Here is a 16,195-nt window from a genome sequence, read left to right on the forward strand (position 1 = left end):
TCTTGTTGCGGTTTTGGGGGTTTGTTTGTTTACTTTTTTAAATAGTACAGTGTGACTTGCTTAAAAACTGACCCGTGCGTTTATGTTGTGTCAAAGCAGTACCTTTCCTTCTCCAGAAGGAAGGTGAGTGGAGTGACCCCGGGCAGTATCGTGACACCATATCGTGACACCCGTTCGCTCCGTACAAGGGGCGAGAGGCCGCTCTGTGCAGCGGCGTTTCTGCCCCAGGGGGGAGGTGTCAGGGCGGAGGTGGCGGCGGCCGAACACGATCCCTTTCCTTGACTCGCGGCGCGGCGCGTCCTCCCCTCCCTCGGGCGCCTCAGCCCGCGGGGACGCGGCCCCTTTAAGGGGCGGCGCCTCAGCCGCGGGGCGGGGCCGCGCTCTCGGCGCTCGCCGTGACGTACCCGCGCGCGCCGGCGGGGCCGCGCCGCCGCCGCCATGGCCGACATGGCGGACCTGTTCGGGAGCGACGCGGACTCGGAGCCCGAGCACAAAGGTGCGGGTCTGTCCCCTCCCGGTCGCCCCTCCGTCCCGCACGGCCGCCCGCCCGCCCCGCATCGCCCCTCGCTCGTCACCCGGGCCTGGGCGGGAGGCAGGGAGGGGCCCGCGGCAGGAGCGAGGCCGGCGCGGAGCCGCGAGCCGAGGGGTCGGTGCCTGTAGGGGAGGGAACGCGGGAACACGCTTCAGTCCTTAGCGTGTAGTCAGAGAACTTGTCTCCGTTCTTGTAAATCGCTTTTCGAGGCGGATGTTCTTTTATTTTCCTGCTCGAAACGGCGTTTACCAGCCTCAGCATTGACGAGGAGCTCCAGTGGCACAAACGTGCCCGGGTACATGACTTAAATTAAACACATGGTGACTGTTTTGAATTTGCAGACTATCATAAGCCACGTATATGTAGTTAGTTGTTTAAGCCTTCGTCATTTTAATAATATTATTTACTTTTGTGTAATTCCTTATTCCTTCTACAGTTTCAGCGTCTTAACACATAGCTCGTGGCTTGAAATGTCATGTGGCATCATTTTTCATTGTGTCTTTCTTCGGCTGTGCCTTTATTAGCAGACATTTTATTTTACTTGGTAACTTCTGTCAGTCCTTCTTATAGTTCTCTGCGGATTCTGTTTGGGTTGGTTATGGGAGGTCTTTTTAGTGTTAAAGGAATACCCATCTTGTGTACATCCTTGTAGGGACATCCTGACTTTTGAAAGGGTGATGTTTGTTTTGCAGATTCCGATTCTGGATCTGATTCAGATTCTGACCAGGAAAACGCTGGTTCTGGTAGCAATGCCTCTGGAAGTGACAGCGACCAGGATGATGACAGGGAGGCAGTAAAACCCAGTAATAAGGAGCTATTTGGAGATGACAGTGAGGATGAAGGAGCATCCCACCACTCGGGGAGCGACAACCACTCTGAGAGGTCCTACAATCGCTCCGAGGCCTCGGGGCACTCTGAGCATGAGGACAACGACCAGTCGGATGGGGACCAGCACAGCGCCTCAGAAGCTGCCCATGACGACGACGAGGATGAGCGTGATCATGGCTCAGATGAAGGCAGTCACCACTCAGAGGGAGATGGTTCTGAAAAAGCACATTCAGAGGACGAGAAGTGGGGCAAGGAGGACAAAAGCGATCAGTCGGACGATGAGGAGAGGCAGCAGAACTCTGATGATGAGGAGAGACAGCAGAACTCTGACGATGAGGAGAAGGCACAGAACTCGGATGAGGATGAAAGACCACAGGTGTCTGATGACGAGGAAAGACTCCAGAACTCGGATGAGGAGAAAATGCAGAACTCCGATGATGAGGAGAGGCCACAGGCCTCGGACGAGGAGAAGATGCAGAACTCGGATGATGATGAAAGGGCCCAGCGTTCTGATGAGGAGAAGATGCAGAACTCTGATGACGAGGAGAGGGCCCAGCACTCTGATGAGGAGGAGCAAGAGCACAAATCCGGTAGGACTGTGTACAGAAGTAATGATTTGCTGCTGGTTTGGTCTCTTGTTTTGTTTGCATTGGCCTGAAAAGATTCAAACTTCAGTGTAAAGGCAGTAATTGTGTAGCTTTCAACTATAGTCATCTTTGTAATGCTTTTTTTATGCAGCAATTTTAAATTCCTTTTCATCTGAATCAGCTTATTAGTACAAAGGCATTTTAAAGTTTGTGGAGCAAAGTTTTTAATTTGCTGAGAATAATTATGCTCCTTGGTAGAGTCTGCAAGGGGCAGCGACAGCGAAGATGAAGTTCTGCGAATGAAGCGAAAGAAACCGATTGCATCAGATTCAGAAGCGGAGAGTGATACAGAAGGGCAGAAAGGTAAACTGTGGTATTGTTTTGTGGGGGTTTGATTCCTTTAATCATCGCCTTGAGGTGCCATTCATCTGCTCCAGGATAGAATTGGTAGCACTTGCTGTATGCATGCACTGTGGTGCCATGGAAATAATGAAACAGCAAGAATTCTTTGTGGGGAGGTACCCGCTGTACTTCTGATTCACTCTGGTTAGTTCTGTCAGCTTTTCAGCTTCCTCCATGAACTTTTCTTTTGTGAATGTTCTTTCACATGTTAAGAAATGGTTCCTTTAATCAGAGCAGCCCAGGGAAGCTGTTCTGGTTTTTGTGATGGGTTAGCTGGCTGAGAAAGAAGTGTTGATTTTGTAAGAATTAAAACCTCCAAAATGTGTAATGGAGTTGCTGTTACTTATATTCATGTTACTTGAATAAGGATTATGTTACACTCTTCTGTTGCAGCTTTTCAGCTAGATTCCCTTATTTGATAGAGCCTTCCCAGGAAAACATACCTTGAATCCTTAGCTTAAAAATACATGGGGAAACTGTTTTTCTGGGTAAGGGAATAATGTGGGCTCCATAAACATTTGAAATTTTTAACCTTTGTAGGTGATTTTAAGTGTTAGTAAGAGTGAGGGATTTGGTAACCTTTTTTTTTTCTGTGAGTGTTCTTGCATTAGGGCTGTGTGTGCACATATATGTGTGTTTTAAAATAGCAATTTTTCTGCTCAAGAGCATGCAGATGTCATGGATCTGTTTGGAGGTGCAGATGACATTTCCTCAGGGAGCGATGGAGAAGACAAACCACCAACCCCAGGACAGCCTATTGTGAGTAGACTTGACTTTTGAGATAATGAACACACCATTCCTCTCTGAAATGGAGAACACCCGTTGAATTTGATAATATTTGAGTGAAAATTACATTAAGTAAGCATTACAGATAATTTTGCCCCAGTGGAAAGAATTATTAAAGTTTTATACATAACTACCAGATGGATTAATTTGTCTGCCTTCCCTCATCCCTGCTTTGCTTTATGGGTAGTTTTGATTGACATCAGTAAAATGCAAAGCCGTAGCTGTCTTTAGTACCTCATTACAGTTATTTGAAAAATATTTTCATTTTGATGATAAAATTTCTTGTTGATAATACAGAAAAATATCCTTTTTAATACGGGAGTTGTCGCCCATTTAGTCTCCAGTGCTTAACTGAAAACTGTAGGTCAGCTTCTGTGTTATGCTTTGCTGTTCTTTCCTGTCATCTCTGGAGTTTGCACTGGTACTTGAAGTCACTTTAAGTGGCCCATGAAAATGATGAATTGAATTGCTTTCAATGAAAATGTGTGAGTTCTTTTTTACCCCATCTCTCTCTGTGCATATGGATGACATTTCTTTAAGGAAAATGTGCTTATTAAAGCAGCAGTAGCCAGATAGACTTCTTTTCATGTGTGCTCCTATTCTCCATTTTTTCATTAGGATGAGAATGGACTGAGTCAAGAACAGCAGGAAGAAGAGCCTATTCCAGAGACCAGAATAGAGGTAGAAATACCAAAAGTGAACACAGACTTGGGAAATGATTTATATTTCGTGAAGCTGCCCAACTTCCTCAGTGTGGAGCCCAGGTAATTGCACATTAAATACACAATTGATAAAGTTTTTCAGTGTTTCCCTATATTGCTTCTGTTTAGTAATACAACTAAATGTGTTTACCCTGTTTAAAGCAGCTGACATTAAGATGAAAATTTATGGCTGTGATTAATCAGTTGTAATATCTGTTGTCATCTAATCAGGTGCTGAGTAATTTTGAGTTTGTGTTTCAGGTTGACTGAATAACTTCTTGTCTGTAAAAATAAAAAATGTGATTTAATTGAAATCACATGCTATCAGTTCCATTTTAAACATAGGTTCAGGCTCTCAGAGATGTGAAAAGCAAATGCACAGGATCTTTATGCACTTATGAATGGTTAAAAACAACAGTATGAATTTTAGAATAAGGCCTTTTTTATCTGTGTGTGCTAAATGTACTGCTTTACTGTGAAGAGGCTGGTTACTCCTTTTTGTGTTTACCTAACCCAAACTGAAGACATTTACTGGAATTCATATGTGAGACAAAATAACTGGAATTTGTTGTGCTAGGCTTGGCCCTGAAGGCCTTGTTCAGCACTTGTAGCAAATTACTGTTAAATCTGTCTCTTTGAGTGTTTTGTTAAGGAACTTTATTGAAAGTTCAGTAGGTGCCCTGTTAGGTGGCAGCACAGCCTTGTTTCTGTCATAGCTCAGTGAAACCATCCTTTCTGACCTCGGGCTCTAGGCTGCTTCAGGGGAGAATTGTTAAAGATCCCTTTAGTGGCTGTAATCAGTGAGAGAAGTCCTGGTGATTACTGGGGGTCAGACAGGACTGAAAATAGAATTGCACAGTAGCAGAGTCTATCACTTCTTTCCCTTGCAGCAGCCTGGAAATTATTAGGGAGGAGGTTAGGGAAATTGTTCTTCCACCCACTCCCATCCCAGTCGTCAGAGAGGAAAAACAATCTCATTTTCCTTTCTCCTTGTCTGGTTTTGAGATTGAAATTAAAAAAAAAAAACAAAGATTGTTCTCTTAGAAAATTCCCAATTCATCTCATTTTATATGATGATTTTATTTTTTTTCATTTTATTCTCTCTGTACAATGTTGTACATATTTTGTTCCAGACTTAACCCTCACCCCATCATCCTGATACTAAAGAAATAGTGTTTTCTGAGGCAGACTTGGGTTTTTTTTAGCTAGAACCATTTGGAGGGTGTGAATGTTACCGTGGCTGTAATCATTGGTATGGAGTACACTTGGATTGGGCCCCTGAGGTGGGGAATCACTGCAGTGATCCCTTGCTGCAGGAAGGGCTGTCTCACTGCTGTTACGGGCAGGTTATAATTTAAAATTTAAATTTTCAAGCACCTGTTATTTTGCACAACTCTAGAATAATCTGGATTAATCTTTTAGGAGAATAAAGAATGTATTATAAAATTTATTGCAGACCCTTTGATCCCCAGTATTACGAAGATGAATTTGAAGATGAGGAAATGCTTGATGAAGAGGGTAGAACTAGGCTAAAACTCAAGGTATGATTTTAAATTTCCTTTTCTCTTTTACACTTTTTTAGCCAAATTTCTTCAAAGTCTCTTTCAGATATCTTGGAATGGTTTTGAATTTGTGATTCAGATTAAGTGTGGGCCAGTTCAGCACTGAGGAAAGTTGATTCATTTTAGTAATTCATTTTTAAAAAGCTCGACAGCTGCCTTCCACATATAAAAGCAATACTTTTCACCTTCATTTCTTTGCATCATGCAACAAATTGCCAAGCCTTTCTAACTGCAACTCTTGACCTATATAGAGTACATTTTACCACAGTATTCCTTACTATGAGTTAGAAAACATGTTTTGGGTCCTTTCCCCACAGGTAGAAAACACAATACGATGGCGGATGCGACGAGATGAGGAAGGGAATGAGATCAGAGAAAGTAATGCACGGATAGTCAAATGGTCAGATGGAAGGTTAGTATGGACTTTTTGCTATTGAAGGAATGCATTTGTCCTTACAGTGACGTGCCACGACATGCAAAATTGGAAGGTCAAAAAACTTTGACGTCAGTTCTGCACAGGACAAATTATTTTAGTCTCAGTGCTTTGAAAAGTTTATACTCTGCTTAGTTTGGATTGAAATATAATTATTGCCTGTGTATAAAAAGGAAACATGAAGGCTTTCTTCATTTAGAAATGAGACGAAAAAATAGACTGTAGTGGCTTTATCAAATAATTCATCTGTGAATCTCCTTTAAGCATGTCTCTCCACTTGGGCAATGAGGTCTTTGACGTGTACAAGGCGCCGCTGCAGGGAGATCACAACCATTTGTTCATCAGACAAGGGACAGGTCTACAAGGACAGGCTGTTTTCAAGACAAAGTTAACCTTCAGGTAAAGATGCTATTCTATATCAAATGTTGATACTATTTTTGCAATTAAATGTTGTAACTAGTATATAGAGTTCAGAGATACTAGTTTGTAAACCTTCAGACCTTAACTGTTTAATAGGAATGTGCTATTTTCCAAAGATTTGTCCTAAATTAGGTGTCCAAGCTGGAAAGGTTAATGTGCCACCCAACTGTAATATGTAGGCTACATGTAATTTTTTTTATACATGTGTTTTAACAATGGACGATGCTTTTAGTTTTGTGCAGATGAATCTTTGAAATCTTAACTGTGCTGGTCCTACCGTTGTCCTTTGAAAATGGATACTTTCCTTAAAGAGGTATTTAACCCATATCAATTTTTTACCAGGCCACACTCTACAGACAGTGCCACTCACAGGAAGATGACTCTGTCTCTGGCAGACAGATGTTCAAAGACCCAGAAAATCCGTATTTTGCCAATGGCAGGTCGTGATCCAGAGTCTCAGCGCACAGAAATGATTAAGGTATTGTGGCGTGGAACTCTCTTCTGATTTAATCTGAAAAATCACAACTGTAATATAGCTGAACATTTTTGAACGTTCTGTGATTTATGAAAAACAGAGTATGTTTTGGAGTTTTAGGCAAGAGTTGAAAGCCACAGGTGTGGTTTGCTTAACCTTACAGGTGACAAAACTGAAAATATTTAGTCTTTACACTGCTGTGAAATTATTTTAAAAGCTGCAGTAGAAAGGGCACTTGAGATGGTTTGTTTGGGGTTTTTTATCCCTCAGTCATATTGCTTCTTTCTTCGGACAGAAAGAAGAGGAGAGGTTAAGAGCCTCCATTCGCAGAGAGTCCCAGCAGCGGCGGATGCGGGAGAAGCAGCACCAGCGTGGTCTGAGTGCCAGTTACCTGGAACCTGATCGCTACGATGAGGAGGATGAGGGAGATGATGCAATCAGCCTGGCAGCTATCAAAAACAGATACAAAGGTGGCATCAGAGGTAATCATAAACCTTTACAGCATGTAATTAAGGTCTGGGTGGTTCAGATAGATTTATTTCACAGGATAGTCCTGATAAGACAGTATTTTGCCAGTTGATACACGAAGGAGACATTAATTCAGTTTGTGATAAGCTTGTTTTGTTTACTCTGGACTTAGATTCAGTGGGATTTCAGCATTTTGTAGGACTAAATGTAAGACAGTTATTTTTAATATTCTCTCTTCCTTACCAGTTTCAGAGAAAGATAAATATTTGTCTTTTTATTTTTCTCTGCAGAGGAACGTGCTAGAATCTACTCTTCTGACAGTGATGAAGGCTCAGATGAAGATAAAACCCAAAGACTACTCAAGGCAAAGAAACTTAATAGTGATGAGGTAAGAAAAGGACTTTGTTTTTAAGCTGCTCATTCTTGATGAGGAAAATTTCAGCACTAAATCTGGTTTTTAAAGCTGAGGCTTTCGTAGTTTTCATTAATGCCATGATAAATGTATTATTTGACTTGGCATGTTTTCCATAGTAATTAATCATCAGTTTATAAGAAACTGCATTGTTTCGTAGACATGAGTGATTCCCAAAGGAGGTCACTATTGTTATTGCTGATTTAAAGATGGAGAAATTTATGCAGAGTTATGTAAAATGACTTTACCAAAATTATGCAACGAGTAAGAAGATTAAATATTAGAATCCTAGTGCAGTGTTGTCCAAGCTACATGGTCCTCTCCTGTTTATTATGGAAGTAGTGGAAGCATTTTACATAGTATATCTGCTCTTTTTAAATAGAAGAGTTAAAAAGAGTTAATGTCTATTGCTAAAAAGACATTATCCACCACCCGAGTATCATTCAAAACATGAGGTTATGATCAAGGTAAGTGTAGCTACAGCAGTAGTGCTGTTTCCTCATATAAAGTTGTAGTTTATTAGTTTGTAATTTGTCACTGCTGGGTATTATCAGATGAGTCTTTTTTAGTTCAAGTAGTGTCATTGCTGGTGCAGCACTGCAGTGTTACACAAGGAGGAAGCTTGCTCTCATTTTCCATATTGTGCTTCCTGTGAACTCCCCAGGAGGAATCCCTCACTTCCCAGCGTCTGGGTGGCTGCTGCATTCTGAATGCATATTCTTGCTGCTGGGACACTTCTCTTACACTGTCAGCTGAGTGTTTGCACTAACAGGCGTTGTAATGTGAAGCTAAAATAGAGTAAAAATTAAATTTTTCTTCTAAAGACATAGATTCTAGCTTTTTATTATACATTAGGAGATTTTAATATTTCAGAAAGTATGACCACAGTCCTGGAGACCACAGTAGTGAGTCACGTAGACAAAACTGTAATTTTGTGAGCTCTGTGAGTGTTTGTAGAAATTGAAGTGTTTATTGTAAGACACTGCCAGGTGTTAGTTCATGATACAGCACTGTCAGGACTTCGCAATTCCATTCTCTCCGAAGAAAAGGTCTTGTCAACAGCATTTCTGTGCTGCTCAAGGAACGATAGCCTCCATTTTAAAATGCTGTGACTTGAAGGTAATATTCCTGTCAGGCCATGGAGGGGTGCTACAGTGTTACAGAAAACCCAGCCGTGTGTAAGTACTTATTTCAGAGCCACAGACGAACTGTGATATTTGTAATACATATCCACATACGTGAAACACTGAGGTCCTTGTACACAAACATGCTTTTATGTGCTGTCAGTCAACAACACAGCACAAATCTTTGTCCTGATAACAATTTGTTGCTATTACTGTAAATGTCAATCTGTGATTAATACACTTTATCACCACACAGCAAGTAGTTTCACTGTTAATGGGGGTATTCTGCTGAACAGGAAGATGACTCATTGAACAATAGCCCAGCTAGATTACAAGAGAATGCTTGTTTCGAGGAAGAAGCTGTCACTGAGATTCCCACCCCTACTAATTTCTGGCTTCCATGCCTAAAATTCCTTCCTAACTGAGATTCTCACGGTACTAACTTCATGCATTAATACAAAATAAAATGCTTATGAATAAATAATCACTCATTAGAGTTTTCTGAAACTCTAATTAAAATTCTGAAACTCAATCTTTGCTCCTTCTTAAAATCCAAGCAAGTTGCTTTAAAAAAAACCAAACCAAAACCACCCTCCACTTTCGAAACCAACAAATGGAAAAAGGGATGAGATTACTTAGACATGAGAGTATTTTTAAAGATACTCATCTTTTTAAGCAGTAATTGAGTTACCACTTGTTCTTCATGTCACAATTGATGAGTTTCTCATGAACAACTAGTGATTTAAAACGTTGCTTGGAAAGATGATTCAAACTGAACTGGTGTAAATGTACGTGGAGTAAAAAATTAACCTGTTAACTCTGTATTCAGGGACTAAAAATGGAACATCCAGTCTATAAAAGTCATTATATTATTTCTTGCAAACAGGTAATTAACTCAGTGATTTGAGTTCCTGTGACCAGCCCTTTGACGCCTCATAAACTGTTACATTTCTTGGACTATAAACTGGTGTTGATCCTGAGTGCAGGTGGTTTCTCAGAATTTTTTTTCTTTGTGCCAGAGAGTGGTTTTGGTTTCGTAATGAACAAAATGCCTGCCCACTTACTGGATTTCTTCTTTGCTTCAGTAGCTCTGATTTAGGGCATGTAAGTATAAATAGTCTGAAAACTTAGCAAAGCTACAACGGCTGCCTAAGGGAATGTGTGTGTTTCTTGGAAAATTAACTGCAAATTTGAGGAGTTACCCCAAGTTACCCATGCTTATGAGACTTGCTGAGAATGATATTGCCCATCATAAATACAGATTATGACAGAGACTGCCTGTACCATAGCTCAGTGTGAGGCAGGCGGGGTTGCAGGTCCACTGAGGTGAAGGGAGCTGCAGGGCTGGGGTGTTTGACACGGGTACAGTGGTGGCTGAACTTGAGTATTTCAGTTACCAAACTGCAAAAACTAGAACCAGTAATTTTGCTTTTCTTACAAGAGTGGCTTTGAGGTCCTTTTGTTGCTCTTCTGGATTTGGTTTTTTATTTTAGCTTCAAGTAGGGTGGTTTATTTTTGTCCTTTTTTGCCTTTAGGAGGGTGAACCTTCTGGAAAGAGAAAAGCAGATGATGATGATAAAGCAAGTAAGAAGCATAAGAAATACGTGATCAGTGATGAAGAGGAAGAAGATGACGATTAATATCAAGGAAGAACAGCAATTGATTTTTTTGTTGTTGTTGTTTTTTATACATATATTTATATATATATTGTACAGTTCTCTTAGGGCAAAGTTGTAAGTAACCATAATGGGGTTATTTTGATAAAGGAAAATTCCAAAGTCTGCATTTCTGGTGTAAATGAAGTTTTTTGATTTCCTTTTACTTTATAAGATTTTTCTCTTATTGAAGCACATGTTGCACCAGGGATCATCACAGTGCTGGTTTTTATCTTGCACAGCACATTTAAGTTTTGGAAACTGTAGTAACTGGTTATTCAAGTGAGTGGGTCAGTAACTTTACTGAGTTCATTGGGAGAAGCCATGCTAATCTCTGTAAAGTGCTTAAATGATAAATTTGTCTGACAAGGGTATGGTGATTTAGCTTGCTGTCTGTGTGGAAGGGTTGGAAGAACATACAGTGGTACAGAACAAGTCTTATTTTTCCCTAGATATTCTTTACTTCCTGTTTACAGTGGACAGATATTATTATGCTGGTATATTTTGCTGACTAAAAATATTTCTTGCCATGTTTGAGTAAACTGTAAAGTTCATGCAATTAGAATATTTAACTGATCACAGAAGACATTTATTTTTCATGCATTGAAACCCAGAATGAAAATCTGCATCTTGCCTGAGCATTAGTAATAATAATAATAACAAAAATAATAATAATTGGCACATGCTAGTGATGTAAATGTCAGAGTAAAAGCACTCCTTCCAACAAAACTCAGAAATTTCTGCCAGCAGAGATGAAAGTATCCTTTAAAAGGGGAAATGAACCACAATGCAAAAATACAACCTAATAATAGTGTCTCAGAATCTCATATAATTCTTATTATGGTGCTATTTCCTACTGTTGCTGGTTGGTTTTATAAATGGGTTTTTTAAGCTGGGAAGTCACAGGAGGAGAATGTCCATTGCTGCTTTTACACTGTTTCTAAACACCTTCTTTGATGATGAAATACCAATTGTGAAGTGGGGAAAGGCTGGAAGAAACACCTGTACTTTTCCACAGTCTCTTTCCAGGATGAAATATCCCCTATGTATTTTCTGTGGTTGGTGAAGGAGCATTCATACATCCTCTATGTTGCTTTTTTGACTGACTTTTCACACAGTCCTGCAGAGCCTGGATGTGACTTGAAGAGAAAATGGAAGTAGCTGAACACCTCTTTAAACGAAATCACTGACTGATGCTGTGCAAAGTTGATTATGTGGATATGTGTTACATAAGCTGAAATAAAGTAGCTGGTAGTTATTGAAGGACTGTTCCCCATCTCTCTTCTGCCCAGCTGAATTCTGCTCTTTTATACAACAGTAGAAGTCTGAAAGTGCCTCATAGCAAGCTCTTTGCTCGTGATACTCCCTGGTTCTTTGAGTTAGAGCTTTCAACCTGGACATCTTGCTTTTGTCATCTTTAATTAGGATACTTGTTTGTCACAATACTCTACCTCCATTTCTCCTGCCTGGAAGGTATGGGAAGCGTTCTGGCTGCAGTAGGACAGAGCTCTGCATGTGTTAATGTGTTCTGCTGAGCAGGTGACTGCAGTTTAGACATTTGCAAGTAAGAAAACAAAGTGAGAAATTTCAACTTGCAAGTCTGAGTGCCTCAGAAACTGTTCATTTTTTCTATAATTAAATTGTTATCTAAGAGTTTCTGTGCCTCTTTAATGTGCAGATAAAACCTTTCCCCATCTGCTAGAGTTTTGACCCTGTAATCCTCTTAGTTCAGACCTCTGCTGGGAGACTGGTTCCTCCTACATGAGGTTACCTGCTCTCCATTTGTAACCTTCTCAGGAAGAGGCCAGCTGTTTAGGAAGGGACTCATTCTATATGGGTGTAACATGCTGTACTTTTAACTTAAAAGCTTCCCAGATACCTCTTAAACAACAAATTTGGCATATGGAAACAGCACCATTTCACTGGTAATGTGTTTGCTTTTATGTCAGTTTAATGAAGATGTTGGCTATTTTTATTTTTACTACACTCCTAAGAGTGAAAATGTTTCAATCACTTTCATAAGTTTGATGCTGACTAAGCCTTTACTAAGTAAGTGGTCCACTTTAGGTTCCAAAAATGAGGCTTTTTGTGGATTACAAAGATGAAAAGAAGTAATTTTTTTACACTGTCGTCCTTTGTAAATTGCTCTTTTAAAGTCTTATTTAAATTTGGACTTTTAGAAAGTGTTTTTTCAGCTTAAATGAGTTTAACAATCATCTTGTAATTAAAGTCACTTAAATGAACTTAGCCTTATCCACAGTATTTTTTTAGTTGTGGGTCTAATGTATATAATGTTTTATTTCACTCAAGGACAGTTTTTGCTGTCCCTTTTCCCAGCCTCCAAGTATAAACAAATCTGCCTGTTCATCTAATGAGGGTGTATAAAGTCTGTCCTGGTGCCTGGTGAGTCCTGGTAAAAGGTTCAGGAGGTTTGTTGTACAGTGACAGCACCAGCTCAGCCCTGACCTCTCACTGCCCGACTGGGCATTGCTAGAAAACCAAAATACTTGTTTCAGGTATGAGGAGGATCAGATTCGCTGACATATCAGCCTGTCAGAGGGAGCCATCTCTGGCACCGGGATGTTCCATGAGCTTCTGTAACCTTCAGGTCAGGGAAGAGGCCCAGCTGAGCACCCTTAAGGCATTACTATCCACTGACTCGAAGTATTCCATTATGGGATTATATCTCCAGCTAAATGCAAGAGCACTTTCTTGTCTTGCAGTTGTGTCTAGTCATGGATAGTGGGAATACAAAGGGAATATATTGACTTTTATCTTGCCAGCCAGCTGACTTATCTGGCTGCCCTTACTCTATAGGCATGCTGGATAGGATGTTCCTGTAAATAAAAGTATTTGGTGGATATTAAAATATCCATGTTTGATTTTAAATATCCTTAATTCCAGTGGGATGAAAAAATAATGGGGCAGGGGAATGAATATTCAAAGAACAGGAGCTGTCCCATAGTGGCTGAGTGAGCTCCAGAGTTTTCTGCAGCTCTAACTGCCCCTGTTCTTATCACAGAAGTAACATCTGTGCATCTATTTAGGTTATTTATGGTGCTTGTCTGGTTGATAATTAGGTTTGTGTCTGCTGTAACCAGTTAGGTAATGTTTTCCCAGGATCTCACTGGCAAGTGGCTCGTTTTTGCTTTTGAAATAGAATGTGGTAGAAAGCTCCTTCAGAAGGGTTCCTTTCTGCCCTTCAGGTCATGTCAGTGGTTTGATGCTGCAAACAGTCACTCAGTCCACTGAGCTGTGTTTTCCCATGATCTAAGGGGGCTACATTTTCTCTTGGAAGCAGTTGGTTCACAATTGCCTTGGGTGAAGGCTTTTCTGCTGTGAGCTGAATGAGTGATGCTGGTATTTTCATAGTAGTGGCAGAGCACAAAGAATTAAGAGCAAAGACTTGGAAGTTTCGTAGCTAAGCTCTTATTAAGGACCTTGTCAACAATGAGCTCTGGGAAGCTCTGCAGAACAGGTCGTTGCAGGTATGGTTTGGCTTTTAGAATCATAGGATATCTTGAGCTGGAAAGGAGCCATAAGGATTGTGGAGTCCAACTTGCTGCTCCCCTCAGGACTAGTTAAAACCAAACCCTAGGACTAAGAGCATTGTCCAAGTGCTTCTTGAACTCTGTCAGGCTTGGTACAGTGGAGGAGGAGCCTGTTCCAGTGGTCAACCACTCTCTGGGTGAAGAACCAGCCTGAGCTTCCCCTGACACAGTTTCACTCCATTTCTTCGTGTCCCGTCACTGGTCACTGGAGGGATCAGCCCTTCCCACCCGCTGTCCTCCTCCCAGCCTGCAGTGAGGGCTCCCCTCTATGGCTGTGCTGGCTGTGAGGTGGTGCATCAGGGCATTATCTTCAGTTCATTATGAATTAATTGCAGATAATATCAGCATGGGCTTTGTCTGTCTAAACAATTGATAATTTGATAGTATCCTTATGGTTTTTCTCCTGAAGAAAACCTTTTTTAGAAAAGTTGATTACTAGAGAATTTTGAGGGGCTGTTCTGTGCTGAGAAAGAGGTGCTGTGCTCTGTTAGTGTGTTCCCTTTGTTGATAGTACATATGGCTGTGGGAGAACCTTCCTGTATGAGTGAGTGAGTCAAAACTCATATGAGGGGTAGATGAGGAGGGATTGGTGTTTTATGGATACCACTCTTGGTTCTTTGCATATGTATCCATATATGTGAATGTGTATTTTCCATGTAATTCTCATGTCTCTGGATATGATCAAAACCTTTCCTTACATCTACAGATGAAAATACTTTCTGAACATGATTGCAAAGTGACCATGTTTAAACTGAGAACATTTCACTAATCTGTGGATATGTTACCCTTTTACAAATCCTGTTTGATCTCTCAGAACTAAATAGGATTATTCTGGCTCTCAGACTTTTTCAAACACTAAACCTGGAGTAGCTGCTGCCACGTAGCAGGAAGCCCCATGCATCTTGTTGTCTGTTTTTAGTCCTGCCATAGCATGACATTACTAGACATGGGGGAAAAAGAATCTTTGAATGCTGCACTGCCAGTTTGAAGACTGGAGTCACTCTGTAATTTGGCACTTTACTGGACTTCAGGGCTGCTGTTTTCCACAGATGTTTACTACCTCTGCTCCTGGTTTTTCTTAGGACAACTTTCCTTTCGGTTAGCCAGCAAAGTTTCTGAGTAAGCAGGATTATCTGAGCTTTTTCATGTCATTTAAATGTCCTTATTACATGTGCAATGACAATTATTAAAGGCAGTTCTGGATTTACATCATGGGAATTATATAAATGTGCACTGCATTGTGATTGCAGTGTGTTCCCTAGAAATACTTACACCTCTGCATAAGTCACACAGTTGAGTAGAGCAGTGTTTTAAAGTGATTTCTGTGTCTGAACTTACTTGCAAGGGATCCACACCATCTAAGAAAAGCTGGAAGGTTGGGACCAGGCTTCTGTTGGATGTGCAGAAGAGCTCATGCTGCATTTTGAAAAAGGTTGAGAGCTGACCTGCGTGCTTGGCCAGTTCATAGTTTTGGATGTAGCACTGGGTATCTCAGTAGTTTGCATCTGACATACACTTGACTGCATAGAAAAACAATTCCCAGATGAGCTGGAAGGAGGCTTTTTCAGGGAAAGATATTATTTTGAGGTGTGTTTTGTGAACTCCTTTTGAGACTCTTTATACCCCCCCTTTTTTTTTTTTGCCTTCCTTTCACAATGTCTTATTAAATCTCTTCAGACCTTCCTAGGCCTAACAGGTTTTTGATGTTACACAACATCATCCAATCATCCAAGGTGTGCTGGCAGATCAGCTCTATTGCCAGGGATCTAGAAACGAGGGCTCAAGCTTCTTGACACAGTTAAGAAGGTGTCACATTTGAGCTGGGGATCTTGGGGAGGGGTTGAGGACTGATGCATTGCATGCTGTGGGGCTGAACTCTGAGCAAACACATTTTTCTCAGTAGACTGTGACTGTAAAATTTAAAAAGTATACAAATTGCCAAGTTTATTAGACATTTTAGGTAAATTGGCTTTTTGAAGGCCTTTGATCTTGAAGGGGTCTAGCTTTTAGGTGTTTCTTGCATCAAGTTGTATGGGTGCTTCAAAAACCTGAAAAGCTTTCAAATTAAAGGAAGTCTGAAATTAAATAGAGGGGAAAAAAATGTTGGGTTTTTTTTGGAAGGAGGGAAATGGCAGAACTCTAGCAGGTGTTTAATGCAGCGGAGGGGCTTTGTTGGATGAAGCTGGGGCTGTCTGAATCTGCAGCTGCCTGTCTGCAGGAAACCACCTGCCCTGGAGCAGAGCTGAGCAGGACTGTGCA

The 16,195-nt window shown here is 40.9% G+C and overlaps 1 protein-coding gene across 1 annotated transcript; it reads left to right on the forward strand.

Annotated features, from left to right (window-relative positions):
- The first annotated feature begins 399 nt into the window (after positions 1–399).
- LEO1 (LEO1 homolog, Paf1/RNA polymerase II complex component) lies at positions 400–12,038 on the forward strand. Its single transcript, XM_027883063.1, has 12 exons — positions 400–496; positions 1,225–1,950; positions 2,206–2,310; positions 3,014–3,108; positions 3,754–3,899; positions 5,293–5,377; positions 5,716–5,810; positions 6,096–6,230; positions 6,594–6,729; positions 7,022–7,208; positions 7,485–7,582; positions 10,266–12,038. Exons 1-12 carry the CDS (start codon positions 439–441, stop codon positions 10,368–10,370), a joined length of 1,971 nt encoding a protein of 656 aa, XP_027738864.1. The 5' UTR covers positions 400–438; the 3' UTR covers positions 10,371–12,038.
- Positions 12,039–16,195: the final 4,157 nt, after the last annotated feature.

Source organism: Empidonax traillii, unplaced genomic scaffold, assembly GCF_003031625.1.
Source record: "Empidonax traillii isolate 1590-97213 ecotype Southwest subspecies unplaced genomic scaffold, ASM303162v1 scaffold117:size1203958, whole genome shotgun sequence".
NCBI classification, from domain to species: domain Eukaryota; kingdom Metazoa; phylum Chordata; class Aves; order Passeriformes; family Tyrannidae; genus Empidonax; species Empidonax traillii.